The sequence below is a fragment of the Carcharhinus amblyrhynchos genome, chromosome 3, assembly GCF_965287045.1.
Source record: "Carcharhinus amblyrhynchos chromosome 3, sCarAmb.v2.hapA, whole genome shotgun sequence".
In the NCBI taxonomy this organism is placed as follows: domain Eukaryota; kingdom Metazoa; phylum Chordata; class Chondrichthyes; order Carcharhiniformes; family Carcharhinidae; genus Carcharhinus; species Carcharhinus amblyrhynchos.
Genome location: NC_137326.1, coordinates 55689095 through 55707878, shown reverse-complemented (window position 1 = coordinate 55707878; position 18784 = coordinate 55689095). Strand labels below are relative to the sequence as shown.

The 18784-nt window shown below is 42.8% G+C and overlaps 1 protein-coding gene across 1 annotated transcript in view; it reads right to left on the bottom strand.

Annotated features, from left to right (window-relative positions):
- LOC145339616 (protein SSUH2 homolog) overlaps positions 1-18784 on the bottom strand; it is a 60099-nt gene that overhangs the window by 7299 nt on the left and 34016 nt on the right. The window contains exons 4-9 of the mRNA XM_080184118.1: positions 13898-14027; positions 11591-11651; positions 7795-7919; positions 6469-6531; positions 3785-3867; positions 1621-1713 (exon numbers count right to left, since the gene is read on the bottom strand). Of these exons, the coding sequence (XP_080040244.1) occupies positions 1621-1713; positions 3785-3867; positions 6469-6531; positions 7795-7919; positions 11591-11651; positions 13898-14027 (555 nt within the window). The remainder of the gene's footprint in view (positions 1-1620; positions 1714-3784; positions 3868-6468; positions 6532-7794; positions 7920-11590; positions 11652-13897; positions 14028-18784) is intronic.

Genomic DNA, 18784 nt, shown 5'->3' with positions numbered 1-18784 from the left:
CTTGTTTTTAAATTTCCACTTTCAAAGCCTGAAATACATTTCAGCCGGTACCCCAGTAAAACTATGTAGAGTTTTGTTATAATTAAATACCTATCTCTATATCGAAGTACATTTTACAGAGCGTATTCCTGGTGGTGTGGAGCACTGATAGTTGGGCACATAGTTTGCAGATTCAATCATGTTACAGATGTTTCTCTTACTCCACCCTGTCTCGAGAGGTTTCACCTCGGAAACACAGTCTTGCATTGCAACCTCTAAAGAGTTTAGAAGTCTGTCATACCTTAATGCATCACTTTGAAAACGTGACTTTACAATAACAACAACCTGTATTTATGTTACCTTTAACACAATAAAACATCCCAAGGCACTTCACAGGAGCAATACAAAGCAACATTTGACACTGTGTCCGTTAGGTCAGATAACCAAAATTTTGATCAAAAAGTCAGGTTTGAAGAAAGATCTTAAGGGAAGAAAAAGGGGCGGAGAGGTTTAGGGAGGGGATTCCAGAACCTCGGGCCAAGGCAAATGAAGACACAGCTATCAATCATGGAGCTATTGAAATTGGGGATGATCAAGAGGCCAGAATTAGAGGAGTGCAGATACCTTGGAAGGTTGTGAAGCTGGAAGAGATTAGAGATAGGGAGGGGTGAGGCCATGGAGAAATTTGAAAATAAGGCTGATAATTATAAAATGGATGCCTTGCTTAACTGGGAGCCAGTTAACAATGGGCAAATGCGACTTGGCGTGAATAAGGCCCAGGCCTTAGATCTGTGGGTGACCTCAAATTTACAGAGGATAGTAGCAAGCAGATTGGCCAGGAATGCTTTGGAATAGGTAAGTATTGCGGTAGCAAAAACATGGATAAGGATTTAAGTAGATGAGCTGAGGCAGGGTGGACTTGGGCAGTTTCATGGAGTAGGTAATCGTAGTGGTGTCACAGGAATGTAGTCATGGGATCAGATATAACAACAGGAATGCAACCATTTTGGTTCAGTTTCAGATAGTTGCTTGGGAGAGAGATTGAGTTGATGGTCTGGGAACAGGAAGAGAATCCAGACAAGGAACGTGTACGTTACACTTTCACCTGATTTGCACTTTCATCTGATTGGCTGAAATGTCAAAATAATGAAACCACAAAATACCACAATTGAGCAACCTTATGAAAAAGAATCTCATGGTTCAAAGTCACTTATGTCCTGCAGTTTGCTTTTGCTATGTTAAAGAGCCACCAGTCTAGACAAATTTCAGAGAGTGGAGCGTGATCCTGTCCTTTTTCCAGCAGAGGGTGCTGGAGAGCAATAAGGGAAATGAGCCCTGTACAATGTTATTCTCCCTAAACAAAAGGACACTGTCATCAGCAATTTTGCTGCCAACAACATCTTAAGTTTACATGCTACTCACCAGATAAGCTTTCTGAGATCTTAGGGTTTGGCTGGAAGAGCCAAAATGAATATCTAAACATTGAAATTATGTACAGAATTTTAATTGTCTTTGGGTCAAATCTTGTCACCTTTTGTTTTAGCTTAAATGTTTGAAATTTTGATACAATATGCAGCACAGCTAGCATAAATGGCAGATCAAACAACTCAACTTCTACTTAAGAAACAAAACAGAACTCACCATTTTACTGTCAACTGAATATAGAAAAACAACTGGCCTCGGCCTGCGCATACGTTGCACTTCTGACAGCCATATCCAGTGCAGCTTTTACAACTGGGGGGAAGAGTCGAAAACTCATCATATATATTGTTAAATGTATTTATTAGTGTCACAAGTAGGCTTACATTAACACTGTAATGACAATACTGTGAAAATCCCCTGGTCACCACACTCCAGCGCCTGTTCGGGTACGCTGAGGGAGAATTTAACATGGCCAGTGATCCTAACCAGCACGTCTTTTGGACTGTGGGAGGAAACCAGGGCACCCAGAGGAAACCCACGCAAACATGGGGAGAACGTGCAGACTCTGCACAGACCCAAGCTGGGAATCGAACCGAATCCCTGGCGCTGTGAGGCAGCAGTGCTGACCACTGTGCCATTGTGCCACTCAATGTATATATGCCTAGAGGTTTTATTATTGCGCCATTCTTTTTGGCATGAGTCACAGGATATCGACCAAACCTGTACAAAAGATTGCAACATTATAAGTGCAGTATGTTTCGGGTTTTCCCAGTATTGTGTATTATGACGATGTGACACCAGAAGCAGGCCCCACACACAAAACAGGCCATGTCTGCAGGATGACTAAATCACTACGTGTTTGTATCTGTTTGCAGGCTTTCAAAGAGGCTACAAAAATTAAGCTGGATATTTTGGGCACATTTTGGAAAGTTAGATATTTTTAAAAAATTGTTACTGCAACCAAATCTAACTAGAGAATAGTTTTGTGTAACTTTTTTAAAAGTCATTTTCAGTCGGGTTATCCACAGGTGATGGGTTTGCATTGTGATTTGAAATGCTTTTTTTTGATGCTAAATTCTATTTCAGCTGGATTAATCAAACTATACCAAGCCGCCGCTTTTTAAAATGTCAGGGAATCTTTTTCAATGGCAAATGTTTAAATTACATTTTAAAATGTTGCCTGGTTGTTCTGTTTCTTAGCAGAACTGTGTTCAGAAACGTACAAATGAGCTTCAGTAGAAACTAGGTGGGGACGGCAGGGAAGAGGCATTTTGAACATTCGAAATCATTTGTACTGGAATTGCTGACAGTGTCCAAAGTAGAAATCTACCCCATAGTCATCATCACCAGTGATACCTTCCAATGATCTGCTTCACAAGATGGCATTTTGCCACTTGATGATTCCTGCGTCCAAGAAACTGATAATGACCAAAAGCAAAGTGCTACAAAGTATTAACTACTTAAAAAGGGTAATTTCACCCAACAAGTCCATGAAAAGCCTCCTCCCACTTGTCTAACTGTGTCAGCAAAGCTTTTTTTTTCTCCTTTCTCGTCTGATGATCTAGCTTCCCCTCTGTTTCCTGTGATAGTGAGTTCTAGTTTTTAACCATTTGTGGGAAAAGAGGTTTCTCCTGAATTTCCTGTGAATTTATTAGGGACTGTATTATATTTATGGCCACTCTAGTATAAGGGCATCTGGCATAGCAAGGATTAATGTGGAACTGGGAAACAGTACTGTCCAAAGTGTGATTTCTGACCTGAGACTAGAATGAGTATTGGCTGGTTAGAAATAAGCATGGAGTCAGCTTATCATAGAATCATAGAATTCTTGCAGTGCAGAAGGGGGATATTCAGCCCATCGAGTCTGTACCGACTCTCTTACAGAGCATCTTACCCAGGCTCTATCCCTGTAACCCCACATATTTACTCTGCTAAATCCCACAACACATCTTTGGACACGAGAGGACAATTTAGGATGACCTATCTACCTAGCTGACGACTTGTTGGACTGTGGAAGGAAACCGGAGCATCCGGAGGAAACCCATGTAGACATGGGGAGGGAGACAGACAGTCACCCAATGCCAGAATCAATCCTGGTACTGTGAGGCAGCAGTGCTAACCTCTGTGCCACCAATCCATTACGTACTCCATGAAGCCAAATGGCAAAGGGTAGAACTGGGGCCAATCTTTACACACTTGTATAAATATCTATTTGCATAGGTAAAATTTACAGTTTCATTTTCTTTCTACTCAAAGGGGGCACAAGTGAAATCCCAGTTAATGTCAATTATCTCCATACAATTAAGCAAATTTAATGTACAAGTAACAACCAGCTCTTCTGTGGGCGAGGTCATTGCTTTCTTAGGACCTCCGACATCCTTACCTTTCAATCCCACTGCCCATACAATGATTACATCTCTCTTCACTGAGGCGATATCCTTTACCAAGACAAACCCAGCATTTCACCTGTAGTTGCAAAATGGCTCAGTGTTACTTTATATAGTTCACATGCTTGTTAGAACATCAGAATATGGGTACAACCAAGTTTAAAGAGGAGATTGAGGAGAATTGCTCCCTCCCTCAAATTCAGCGTAATGATGTCAGCCGGAATCATTGGATGGGGAAATGAGCTCCTCACCCACCTGCTATGACTTTAAGGCTTGGGTCCGTGTACATTGACCAGGCAAGCTGCAGTACACCATTTAGCCACTACAACACAGATTGCCAGATTCAGAAAAGAAATGTAGAATGTTTCTGTTACCAGGGTGGAGAGTTACATTAATGGATAGTGGATCGGTGGCCCGGATTATTCTGTGGGGCTCGGAGGTGCACTCCTGCTCTTCCTATCCCAGAAAAATAATTCAAGGCTTAACTCTGCTTGGCCTCTTTGCCATCACCAGGTCTTACTTCAAAATTACAATTGGGGTCCTATTTCTGTCAATGGATCCTAGTTTCCACATTAAAGATGGCCAGTCACCTGAAGCAGACACCCACAAGATACCCCACCTTTTAATGGTGCAGTAAGGCTATCAAGCCCCTTTTGAGGCTTTCAATAATCAATTAACATTGAAATTGTTGTCTATTGTTGGATACAGTACAAGTGATGCCTTGCCCCCCTCTGTCACTTTGGCCATTCTACACAGAGAAACTTTGACAGTGAGCATTTACTAACTGTTTCTCTGAGAGTTAAACCTGAATCCCAATGCTGACCTCACATTCTGACATTCAGAAACACACACACACACACTTTTTAGTCCAACATTCCACACATGTAGTTTGTCTCTTTAAGTTAGTGATTTTGGCTGCGATGTAGATCTTGGTAACCTCTGCTCCTGGCCAATGGCAAGGAGCAATACAGTCCTGCTTGTCACTGAGTGAGATGGGCGGTGGATTCTAACTCCTCTACAGAACGTGAACACATGATTTCAATACATTATAATGTAGTGTTTAGAAAGTTTTGCACTGTCAGAGGAGTGATCTTTCAGATGAGATGTTAAATCAAGACCACCCCACTTTTCCAAGTGGACATAAATAAGGTTCCTGTGGCAATATTCAAATAAGAGTTCTCCGAGTGTATTAAACAACAATCGAAGACATCAACCCCTGACAATCCTTGAGAGGAAGAAGTGGAGATTTACCAGAATTGTTCCAGGGATGAGAGGTGACCTTAACAAAAAAATTAGGTTGGAGAAGCAGGAGTTGTTCTCCTTGGAGCAAAGGAAATTGAGGGGAAACTTGAAAGAAGTGTACAAGGCTTGGATAAGGTAGACGAGAAAAAACTACTCCCATTAGATGATGATACAAGGATGATGGAGACACAAATTTAGGTTTGAGCAAGAGTTGCAAAGGGAATGTGAGGAATGACCTGGAACTTGCTGCCCATGAGGATGGTGGAAGTGGATGATGATTAATAATTTCAAAAGGAAATTTGATAAGTCCTTGAAGGAAATAAACTTGCAGGGCTACAGGGATGACGTGGAGGAAATAGGAATGGCTGGTTTGCTTTACAGAGAGCTGGCATGAACTTCATGGGGCGGCACGGTAGCACAGTGGTTAGCACTGCTGCTTCACAGCTCCAGGGTCCTGGGTTCGATTCCTGGCTCGGGTCACTGTCTGTGTGGAGTTTGCACATTCTCCTCGTGTCTGCATGGGTTTCCTCCGGGTGCTCCGGTTTCCTCCCACAGTCCAAAGATGTGCAGGTTAGGTTGATTGGCCATGCTAAGAAATTGCCCCTTAGTGTCTAGGTTAGAGGGATTAGAGGGTGTAAAATATAGGGATATGGGGGTAGGTCCTGGGTGGGATTGTGGTCGGTGCAGACTCGATGGGCCGAAGGGCCTTTTTCTGCACTGTAGGGTTCTATGATCTATGATAAATGGCCTCCATCCATGCCATAAAAGACTCTGACCCAGGTTTTCAAAAGAGCTTCACTGGCAATTTGTCTCATTAACATTGTGTTACCTTGTCAGGAATAAGTAGATTGCTGTATTTACTGACAGATAAGACTGCAGAAGGTTGGTCATTGAGAAGGGCTTTGTAACTGGACGAGCAATCCAGAGACCCAAGGTAATGCTCTGGGGACAAAAACAGAAAATGCTGGAAAATCTCAGCAGGTCTGACAGCGTCTGCGGAGAGAGTAGAACCAATGCTTTGAGCCTGGAGACTCTCCATCAATGCTCCAGCACCTGGGTTTGATTCCCACCACAGCAGATGGTGGAATTAGAATTCAGTAAGAGGATGTGGAATTTAAAAAAAATCAGTAAGAGAATCAAAGGTTAGGGGGATAAGATGGGAAAGTGGAACTGAAGATTATCACATCAGATCAGTCATGATCTCATGGCTAGTTAAGCTCTTTTGAAAATCTGGGTCAGAGTCATTTATGGCATGGAAGGAGGCCATTTGGCCCATCAAGTTCATGCCAGCTCTCTGTAGGACAAACCAGTCATCCTATTTCCTATCATTGTTTCTGCTCCACCATTCAATGTGCTGAATAGCTTATTTCTGCTCCAATGTTTTATGACCTTATGGATGCTCTAAAAGGTTCAGTATAGCTTCTCTATGTTTACTTACCCGTCCTGTTTGAAGACACTTATCGCATGGGACTTTACCCGTGGTCATGCATCTGTGGCACCCCTGAAAGAAATCACAGTCAAATAAAATGAATGTCTCCTTACTGATCCTCAGCCTCTCGTGGGTAAATTGCTGGCAGCTACCAGTGCTCCTGCTGGTAAGTGACAGCTGCCAACCTCTGGGCCAGCAGCTGTTGTGGCTGTGATTTCCACCCCCGATGAAGGCCTGCCGCTGGCCACTTAGGTGTCAGTGGGTGGGCCTTCCCCAAAGACGGCAGTTGCCAACTCTCTAGCTGGTGGATGAGACCCCTGTCACCTGGATTAAATACTGCTCATTGTCTCTTTTCACACTTAAATAAATTACGATTTTTAGTTTCTGGCTTTTTATCACTTTATAAATGAAGGCTGATCTCCCATCGCCAACTTCAAAATGGGAAATATCAAAGAGCTAATTCGATTGTGCAAAATGGGGAAAGTTTTAGCAGTCTATATTATTCCTGATGTATAGTTCCATTGAAGAGTGTGGAGTTACAGTAAAACATCATTGAGGAAGTATTGCAATCAGAAGCTCTTTTACCATTGCTAAAAAATGGTTATGAACCTTTTCCTCGGTTCCCATGTAGACTTCAATATCTAAATCAGTGTCAGGCTGTATGCCTGCAGCCAGAATAAAATAACATGTTTTTGCTCATGATTACCATTTGCTCTTGTTCCTATCACAATTTTGTCTCTGGAGCCAGGCAATGAATTCTCCATCCTACAGTCCAGCTCAGCTTTAACTTGATTTTTGGGGTCGGACAGAGCAGGGACATGTCCCCTTTTCTATTGCCCTGCCTCTTTTCTTTCAGTTCATTCCAACCCTTCTTATCCTGCATGATGCCTCGCCCTTTATATTGTGGCTTGTTGTCTTCTCGTCTCCTGGATCTCTTCCATTTTATTCCTGTTAGCCTTGTGTGCGTGTGCACGTGCGTGTGTGTGTATGTATATGTGGTGGTTGCTTCGCGGGCACGTGGGAGGGGTGGTGGGAAGACATAGCAGAGCCTGGGGGAAGAAGGGAGTGGATTCCATTGTATTTGAGATGGTTGATGTGTTTGTTGAGGTGTGCATTGGGGATGGGTGGTAGCAGAGGTGTTGTGTGTTAGGGTGAGGGCTGGTAGATTGGGAGCTTTTGTTGTGTTCTGGAGAGTTGGGGTGGTTGTCGAGGTGGTGTGTGTGTGTGTGTGTGTTAGGGAGAGAGGGTGCTGGTGGGGTGTTTTTGTTGTATTCTGACAGTCTCTGGGATGTTTCAATTCCAACTGTGTCTGACCTCTGCTCTAAGTTGACATACCTTTACAGACGCAGTTTGAGGCACCTGGACTTTCTTTTTACTTTTCTCAAACATTTTTGGAATGTCAACTGCCACTTCCCAAGGAGGGGGAGGGGCTCCAAAGTCATAGCAGTGAATAATCTGATCTGAAAGAAAAGAATGAAGAAAAAAGCCTTACCTTGTAACCACAGTGTATGAACAATTGCCCTCTGTTGCTTTAACCATGTCACTGTTTCAACTCAAGGTCCAGGAGAAGACTGGTGTATCTGAGCCATCTCCCTGGTGTTTGCATTTCCAGCACTTTAATGTCAAGAAAAAATTGGATACTTAGGCCCAGATTTTTTTTCTCGTTGTTCGGGTTTCCTGGTTCTGTGAATCTTACTGGGAGAATGAGACCCAAAAGAGATTTCAGTTTGTCAGGGGAGTGGGGGGTGGGGTAGGGTTGCTGCCCCTATCAGGTCTAATCCGCACACTTTTAGTTTCAGGCACCTAACTCAAATCATGAATGGAGGCAATTGCTAATTTATATGGGCAGCTGCCTCCGGGCAAAGTGGATGTGCAATTTAGACCCGCTTAAACCACCCCCTCTCCACGTAAATGGTGTAGGCCATGTTCTGAGACAGCACATCTGGATTCAGACCTCTGCCAGCATTTTCATCCAGATGGAGAACCTTTCTGTCTGGGCAAAAAAAATCAGGCCTTAGTTTATCACAGTTTTCTAAGAGTGCCCAAATGTAAAAACTGCAGCAGGCGATGGTGAAGAGGGACCTCGGGGTCCTTGTGCATGAGTCGCAAAAACCCAGCTTGCAGGTGCAGCAGGTGGTCAGGAAGGCGAATGGGATGCTGGCCTTCATAGCGAAGGGGATTGAATATAAAAGTAGGGAGGTCTTGCTGCAGCTGTATAGGGCATTGGTGAGGCCGCAACGGGAGTACTGTGTGCATTTTTGGGCGCCGCACCTGCGCAAAGATATTTTGGCCTTGGAGGGAGTGCAGAGGAGGTTTACTAGGCTGATACCGGAGTTGAGGGGGTTGATCTATGAGGAGAGGCTGAATAAACTGGGCTTGTACTCGTTAGAGTTTAGAAGAATGAGAGGAGATCTCATTGAGACGTATAAGATGATGAATGGGATGGATAGGATAGAGGTGGAAAGAGTCTTCCCGCTCAAAAAAGACAATAGGACTAGGGGGCACAGCCTCAAGATAAAAGGGGGGCGGTTTAGAACGGAGTTGAGGAGGAACTTCTTCACTCAAAGGGTGGTGAATCTCTGGAATTCCCTGCCCGTTGAAGTGGTGGAGGCTGCCTCGCTAAATATTTTTAAGACGCGGGTTGATGGGTTTTTGATAGGAGAGGGGATTAAGGGTTATGGGGAGAGGGCGGGAAAGTGGAACTGAGCAGCGACAGATCAGCCATGATCTTATTGAATGGCGGGGCAGGCTCGAAGGGCTGGATGGCCTACTCCTGCTCCTATTTCTTATGTTCTTATGTTCTTAAAGGAGTTGTGTTTAGCAGCACAGCAAACCTGCTCAGAATCCAGGCCATGGGAATTGGAACTCTGGCAGCACCCAAATAAAAAAGTTTGCAAAGAAAATGTGATGCAAGTGTATTTTTGTGTGGGGAGACAATGTCAAAATTGTGTCAATCATAAGTGGTGCAGTGATGGATCAAAACTTGATTTGCCTGATTGTACAAACCATTTGCTGCAAACAAATAAAGTCTGTCATTCACTTGTTCCTTGAGAATCAACCTTAACATAAAACTCAATTCCACAAGCCAAAATAGGACTAGACATCTAACATTGGCTGCACAAAGGCAAAATACTTTGAATGCAGGAAATCTGAAATAATAACAAAAAAGGCACCATCTGTATGGAGAGAAGCAGAGTTAGAAACACAAGAGTTTTTAAACCAGTGGACGGGGTAGATTTGGGGGAGCAGGAGGGACCAGGAAGAAGAAAAGCTTCCCTTTTGTTTTTCCTGTCCCCATTCTCTGGCTTTAAAATTCTCACCTTTCCATTTCCTTTCTGTTCTCATGAAAGGTCACTGCCCTGAAACATTCTTGGCAGATCTTGCCTAATATTGTAATTTGATTTTAAGATTGTGCTGTTAGATTGGAAAGTTGTAAATGTTACTCTATTAGGACAATTGAGAGAGAGAAACCAAATCATTACAGGCTGGTTAATTTAACATGGGTTACAAGAAAGCTACTATGATCTGTCATTAGGGTCAGAGAACTGGATCTTTGGCCCCCTCTGGGAATGGGACCACAGATTGGAGTAAGGAAGATGGGAATTGCCAGGATCATCAACCCACGAATGGCGATAGCACCCACCACCCCCTCCCCACCCCCAAGACCCCGCCGGGTGACAGTGCACAGTTTAGCTGTCATGAGGTAATATAATTTTGTTTTGAAAAGTCCACCAGTGAACTCAATAAGGGAGTATCTTTGGATATTATTTGTATGAACTGTGAAGACATCCAGTGTGGTCCCACAAATGAGAATATTGGCAAAAGTGAGAGTACACAGAATTGGAGGTCTCTGACGATTGGCAATTGGTTGGGAACTAATAGACGGAGAGTGGGGATAATCTAATTCGTGTGATATAATATGTAGTGTTCTCCAGGAATCTGTTCTTGAGCTTTAACGTTTCATCACATATATCAATGCCTTTGGTGTAGGACTGGGGGGAAAAATATCCATGTTTCCAGATGTTAATAATCCAGGGGCAACAGTGGCAGTGGAAACAGAAAGATATTAAGGGACACAGGTAGATAAAGTGAGTGAGCAAAAATCTCTGGCAAATGGATCTAAATGTGTGCAAATGTGAGTTAATCCACTCTTGGATCCAAGAAAGATAAATCGGAGTATTTTCTAAATGGTGAGAAGCTAGTAACTGAAGAAGGACAAAGAAATTTGGGAATCCAAGTACCTGGTAAAAGCCAGGAGACAATAAGGCTAATGGGGCTGGTCTAATGGGGAGTAGGTTATACTTCTGTTGTACAGAGCCATGACTCAGAAGTGTGAGTAGCAATAGGCTATTTGATTGCAGCGTACATCACAGCCCAGAACCCAGGTGTTATGTTCCTCTTCCTACTCCAGGAATGTTAAAAAGGTCCAAGAAGGTAAACAAAAACAGTGGTCATGATCACAAGTTTTAAACAGTCATGCGTGAAGTGAGAGATTTGAAAAACGTCCTGAAGGATGTCCTTTGAATAACAGTGACAGTTATGCAGACAAATGTGGCAATCAATGTGCATAGCAAATAATGCTGAGATGAGCAGCCTTGGTAGTGTAAACACAGCAGATTCCACAGCAAATAAAACCAATAGATACACAACCATTTCCATTTAAAACATAGGAATTCACCAGTTAACGCAAGGACATTTGGTTCTGCAGGCTGCAATAGCACTTGTGCAAATTTATTTTGACACGTTAATACAAGTACTCAGATCTATCTTTCTTGGATCTAAGAGTGGTGCGGTCTTCCTGGTACGAGTCACTTTCTATTTTTTTCTTCAAGTAACCATTATTCACAAGAATGAAACCCATCCAGTTGAATATTTTGATGACAAGGTAAGACAGCAATCTCATTGCCACTTTCTCTTTCTTGATCCACTAGCATCCACTCTTACCGAGATCAGCTAATTCAGCAAAGGTCAAAGGTTGCATCGAAGAGATCTTTCCAATCTGCGGGTATTCACTATTCATTAGATTTGTTGAACCACCTGTGGAACTGCACATGTGTTTTGAAAGCAAACAGTGGGCTTTCATATACATCTCCTGTGGTGAGTTAGATTCCTCTAAACGTGACATACTCACTGTGATAAGGTTCACATTTCCATTCAGGTTTTCTGGATTCAGTGAAGCTCTCTAGACGATACTGAAGTGGAAGAGAAAGTTTGAACCATCAACATTTTCCGTTGTTTTTATAAACCTTGAGGTGCCACAGATATTAGAGTGACACAGTACCAATATGTTTCCACCTGCCAGAGCCATTAGCATTATATTTTCTGGGTTAGCAGTTTATCAGCAATTCTCTCATCGTCCAGATAAAAGGGGGGAGGGGGAGTTCTCCGTTCACGCCTGCTACAGGAATTGTCGCGGGCATGAAAGGGGGTGGATCACGCAAAGGCCCGTTGACCTCGTGTGGAATTATCCGGTTTCGGGGCGAGCGCAGCAAGAGAATCCCACCCAAGATCTGAAATTTGGTTCAGAAATAGGGAACTCCAAGTCACATGCTGAATGGAATATTGGGAAATTAATTGGAGAACTGCCAGCCCCCACAAAATTGTACAGGTAACATATAGCATCTTCAGAAGGTAAAGGGAGAAAAATAGTCAGAAAGCAAAAACAGAACATGAAAAAATTATTCTAATTTTCCCCTTTCATCCTCCTCCAATGAAGACAGTACAAATTTCCTTAAGGTAGTACTTGTACTGGATATAGATTGGCAAATATTGAAGACTTCCTGCGTATTAATCTATAAAACAGGTTTCTATTTTAACAGATTCCCAATATTCTGTTTCTTATGTTCCAAATTTCCAGCATTGCCCTCAAACACTTGGGTGATTGGCGACTTTATTGAATCTCCCTCCAATGTCCTTGTTCTGTATGTCTTTTCTTTTCTCTCTTATTCTCCTTCACAGGATCTCCCACCCCACCATAAGCAGCTCCAAACAGTTTCAATTTGCTCTTGGTAATACCTCATTTGTAGCATCTGTAACCAATTAAGTGCTCCATTAGAAAGAAGCACAACTACCCAACTGTAATGAAAATAAGCCAAACTTTCAAGGAAACTTAATAATTTAAATTAAAATGTCATTATCAGGGTTGTACTTGAGCACACTGGCTGCAGAAAGGCCTCAAGTATAACAGCGAACAATGTGTTCTTCATCTTCAGGGACATCTCATAGAATCCCTACAGTGCAGAAAGAGGCCATTTGGCCCATTAAGTCTGCACTGACAATAATCCCAACCAGGCCCTGCAACCCTGCTACTCCCTCTGACACTAACGGGCAATTTTGCATGGCCAATCAATCTAATCTCCACATTTTTGGACATGAAGGGACAATTTAGCATGGCTATCCACTTAACTCACACATCTTTGAAGTGTGGGAGGAAACCATGCAGACACAAGGAGAAGTTGCAAATACAGGCGGTCACTCAAGCCTGGAATCGAACCCAAGTCCCTGGCACTGTGAGGCAGCAGTACTAACCACTAATCACTGTCTTCAGTATCGAACTTGTTTGATTGGACCTAGGTGGAGAATATAGCTACAGGCAGGCAGTCAGTCAGTCAGGCTGATCTGGATCTGAACATGACCATCTGCCATTCGGAGCTCTCCTGACCTGCTCGCTGTTGTTCTTATTTATGTTCTTTGCAGCAGCACTAATATACAAATTAACTAACTAATGATTAACCCTTAATGGGGAACTGTAACTCAAAACATAATCTTCAGTGAAAAATTAACAAAGTAAATTAAAATGCCCTTTCCAAGGCTGATTATTTAAGACAGAGATGAGGAATTTTTTTCTCAAAGTTGTGAATCTTTGGAATTCCCTTCCTCAAACGGCAGTGGAAGCAGTGTCTTTGAATATTTTTAAGGCAGGTCTGAATAAATTCTTGATAAACAAGGGGGTGAAAGGTTATTGGGGGGAGGGGGGAATATGGAATGAGTTTACAATCAGATCAGCCATGATCTTACTGAATATCAGAACAGGCTCAAGGAGCTGAGTGTTCTACTCTTGCTCCTAATGTATATGTTCGTGTGATGCACTCCAGCCTCTACGGCATCCACCAGCCATAGAAGGTCTCAAGCATACCAGGGATATGTTCCCTTTTAAAGGATACCAGGCACAAACTTGGCTGCAGGAGCGGGGCAGAGAGTCAGGCTGGACAACCCATTCAACTGCCCACTGTCTGGACCTATTTATGACTGCCTCCCATGGAGACGTCTCCTGAACTGCCCGCTCTGCTCCTATGAAGGCACAAGTGAATGCCCCTGTTAATGTCCATTACTTGAATATAAGTCAGCACTCAATGAGCATTGAAGGGGAGAACTTGTAGCATAAACACATAGCTGAAAGAAAAGTCAGAGGCACAGCAAGAGTTGAGCAATCACATACCCTGTACATGTTGTATGGTTTTAACTCTTTGAAAGTCATTTCCTCAGCCGGGCGACTGCTGTAGGTAATATGATCCGATGCATACTTGATCAATGCTTGTCTAGCTGTATCCTCACTGATGGAGGGAAGACTATAGGAGAGATGGTATAAAGGTTGTTGTGACTGTCCTTTTGTCAAAGTTCTCATTCTTTTCATACATTTACCAATGTTCTGTTCAACCATGAAAATAAACATTTCCAAAATAGAATGTTATATTGATAAAAGACAATGGGTGGGATTTTATGGCTTTGCTCAAGGGAGACAGGAAATTCCTGCCCGAGGTCAACAGACATTTCCGCTGTCCACCCCTCACCCACTCCAATTCCGTGGCGGATGAGGCAGTAGAATTCTGGTAATGGAATAAATAAGGACTTCTTTAAGTAAAATCAATGGTCAAGTATGAATGTGAAAATAAATCAAGTGTGCTTAAATTAGATAGAATACAAAAAGAGCATAGTTCGAACATCCTAAGTAATGGTATATAAAGTTCAATTCTTAAATCTCTTAAATAATTAAAATGTACAGGACTAATATACAGTGAAAAGAAAGATTTGAGTCCGAATGTCGCAATGTTTAAGCATGATAATGGAAGTAGAAAATGGACTTTCTGATGGCTGTGATTTTAATTTTACCATAACCAGTTGCGTGATTTCTCATCAATATAACACACAGGCACAGCACAGACACAAACACTGGATCACATTTACAAGAGTAAAGTGGGCACATACCTCCACTCAGGGCTGATGAAGATTACAAAGAAGGGGTAAGGCAATGGAAGGATTCAAAAATGATCATTTTAAAATTAATTTAATACATTTAGGGAAGAAAAAGAAAACAAGGTTGCTGAGAATGAAAGTGACAAGTATATGGGATGCAGTATAGGACAGCACTGCAGCAGTAAAATTCCAAGAGAACATTAGTTTATATAGCATGGAATGCAGATGACTGGTGAGAGAAGGTCGGAGAAACCAGCTCTACAGTACAAAAAGGATGAAAATAGTGGTAGAGATGAATTTAGGATACAGCAGGACCTGTTATGGAGGTGGATATAGGCATTTTGGTGGCAGGGAGTCAATGATGGGAGGAAACCCATGCAGACATGAGGAGAATGTGCAAACTCCACACAGACAGTGACCCGAGCCGGGATTTGGAGCTGTGAAGCAGCAGTGCTAACCACTGTGCTACCGTGCCACCCAGAGTTTATTGGTTTTATTGTTATCCATGATCAACATATTTTATGTGTGAGGTTAGAGTAATTTCTGATCCTCAAAGTGATTTGCTCTAATTTAAATAAGTCTCTAGTAGCAAGCTATTATGAATTTAAAAATAGATGTGATTATTTCTTAGACTCAGTTGCCCTGGAGTTAAACATGACATCTTACACACATTTCGTACATATAGAGATTACTTACAGATGAAGATAAAAAACAATACATTTACAATTTGAAATTATTTCCATCTCTTTCATAGCAGGTATGTAGCTCCTCAGATGAATTGATGTTTTAACTTTTAAAAGTAAAGGATTCACAGTAAACTGTGAGTCTTTTTGTAGTTGGCTCTCAGGTGAACTTGAAGTTGGAACTGTCGAATGCATATTCATGGACATATTGCTGTGATTTGTACACAGGAAATGATGTGTTGGTGGCACAGGAGTTCTCACCAATGTGACTACAGGCATGGCAAGTAAGAACTGCTGAAGATCTTACTGTAAACTGTTTATGCTGCAGTCTTTTGTAATTATTCCTACACAACCCAGTAACTTAGTGTCAGGAGCTGGCCAAGATGGCACAAGGACATCAGAGTATTGTCCAGCTCACCTTCGATGGGAATATTGCCAACAATTGGAAAAAGTTCAAAAAGGAATGGTGTGTGTACTGCCATGCTGGTCTCTCCAATAAACCGAAGAAAGTATGAGCGTACACAGGAGGTGGTTGGAAAATGTGAATCCTTTATCTTCCAAGGGGAGGAATACCAAGAGGAGCCTGAGGTATTATTTAAAAAAACTTGAACAAATGTGCGTGTCCTTACCAAAAAATGTCATCATGGACAGACATGCTTTTAACACCACCAACCAGAAACTTGATGAGTCGGTAATATCATATATCTCAACATCAAAAATTCTGGCAAAACAGTGTGTTTTCGGTACTCTCAACAATGAACTTGTAAGAGACCGCATTGTGTGTGAAATATACAGCAATGCCATACGTAAGCAGTTGCACCACAAAAAAGCCTCACATTAGAACCTGCATTAGTATCTGCAGGCTAAATGAGCAGTCTGGGAGAAGCACCAAGGAATTAAGGAGAGAAATGGAAGTTTTCTCAGTACAAAACATACCCTGCCCAAACTACAGCAGGCAGCAGAGAAGAGAAGCACGTACTTTGATAACATCTGGTCTGGGGTCATACAATGCAAGAACATGATGCGTGTCTCTGTTTAGTCCTTGACAAAATCAGAACCATACAGTTGAAACTTAACCTTGCTAAATGCAGATTCAGGGTCGGCTTGGTCCCCTATGTGGATCACCTGTCTACTGCCAGACCCAGATACGACAGCAGATGTCCACTCCTAAGGACAAACATGCCCTGCAGCGTTTCCTCAGCATGATGAATTATTGAAGTGCATTCCTTGTTAAAGTGAGATAACTGAATCTCTCTGTCAACTTCTCCACCAGGATGTAGATTGGTATTGGCAGGAGCATCACAAAGCTGGGTTCAACAAACTCAAGGATCTTCTGTCATTCCCTCCACTGTTACAGTACTTCAGCTCCGAGCACCTATACTCGTATCAGCAGATGCATCTCAGCGTGGACTGGAGCAGTGTGTAATCCAGAATGGCAGACCAGTAGCATTTGTGTTAAGGGCTGTCATTAACATGGAAACTCGCCATGCCCAGATTGAGAGGTAACTCCTTGCCCTATTCTTCACATGGCAGGAATTCCATGATTTAAGCTGTGGCCAACCTGCCAATGTTGAAACCAAGCATCATCACCAGACTTATAAAGCTTGTCTGCAGTGGAAGATACTCAAACTCCAATGCTAGAAACTTAGTGTGATCTACAAGTGTGGTGAGGAGCTATGCGTCGGCAATGGTCTCTGCAGGGCTTACTTAATCACGAGTGAGCATATAAATTGTGAGGAGGACATTGATATTCTGAGAATTCGAGTGCTGTCTTCCTGCAGAATGGAGGAACTCAAAGTTGTCCTACAAACGGATCACACATGCAGGCAGGTCCATGGCATCATCATGAAAGAATGGCCCACAAGCTTTGCATTTTTACACCGCGAGAGAAGCGTTAACCATACAAAATGGAGTGCTACTGCTTGGCCGAGGGTCATAATCCCCAGCTCGCTGCAAACGTACTAGACCCAGCAGCTCCTTCAGGAGTCCTCTTTGACTGGAGACGCCCACTCCACCAGGACCGGTTATCTTTAGCCCTCCCCCTGCCAAACCTCCCGCAATGTCCCCAGCATCCTCTACCTTCCCTGGGACCCTTGTCCTTTCTGGCCACAGTATTGCCTGTGGTTGGAAAGGTGAACGTCGGTTGCAGGACTTCCTTCCAAAGGCAGTCTGCTGCCAGTCAGTGTTTATTTGAGTGTAAAATAGCAATAGGTTCTAGAGGAGTCAGCGGGAATGTGTTCCCTGTTGACACCCTGGATGACGAAAGTCAAGCATCCGCCATCCAAAAAATTCAGGCCAATGTCTATTTTTGTAGTCATTCATTGACGTATGAAAAGCAATGTTCTTAACTTGCAGCTCCCAAGGGAGGATGGATCACATCAGCAGAACTTGCTGCATAGGCTATTCACAGAATCATAGAAGCCCTACAGAGCAGAAAGAGGCCATTTGGCCTATCAAGTCTACACCGATCGCAATCCCACTCAGGTCCCAGCCCCACATCCCTACATATTTATCCGTAATCCCTCTAACCTATGCATCTCAGGACACTAAGGGGCAATTTTTAGCCTGGCCAATCAACCTAACCCGCACATCTTTGGACTGTGGGAGGAAACTGGAGCACCCGGAGGAAACCCACACAGACACGAGGAGAATGTGCAAACTCCACACAAATAGTGACTCAAGCCGGGAATCAAACTCAGGTCCCTGGAGCTGTGAAGCAGCAGTGCTAAACACTGTGCTACTGTGCTGCCGCTTGTATTGTATTGGACCATTGAGTACCAGGATTTGAAGTGACCACTACAGGGGCTTTTCTTATTAATCTGCTGAAAACAAGTAAATATTTCCTAGACTGCTTCATCATGATTCAGGCCTGTGGTTCGACATCTTACCCAGTGCTTGTTCTGATGCATTCCCTGTCATGGAAAAGTGACAGGGAATGCTAGTTTCCCTTGGCAATTTCCATCCCATGTGGTCCCTAACGTATCTGAATTAGGCCTAGTAGGCCTATGCTCTTTCCCCTATGAAAACAGAGTAGCAGAGTGTCCTCAGGCTTTTTTTGAGGACCTGTACTCCAGAGCATGGCACAGGGAACCTGGCATTAACTTACTTGCTTGTCTTGGAAGTCAGAACATAAAAAATTCTGCGAGGATACGTACAGGAGAAATGAGGTTAAACATCAATCAATAAATAGAAATATTCCATTCAAAGGCATCAGTATAAAAATTAATCTCGTGTTTCCACTCATGAGGAAGTCCAAAATTAGGGCAAATAAACCAGTCACTAATTAATCCAATAGATTGATCAGAATGTGGAGCTTGCTACTTCAAGGAATAGACGAGTCAAATGTCATAGATATGAGAGTGAAAAGAAAAGAAGATATGCTGAAAGATGAAAAGGGATGGGAGGAGGCTTATGTAGATCATAACACGTGCAGACAAGCTGGGCTCTAT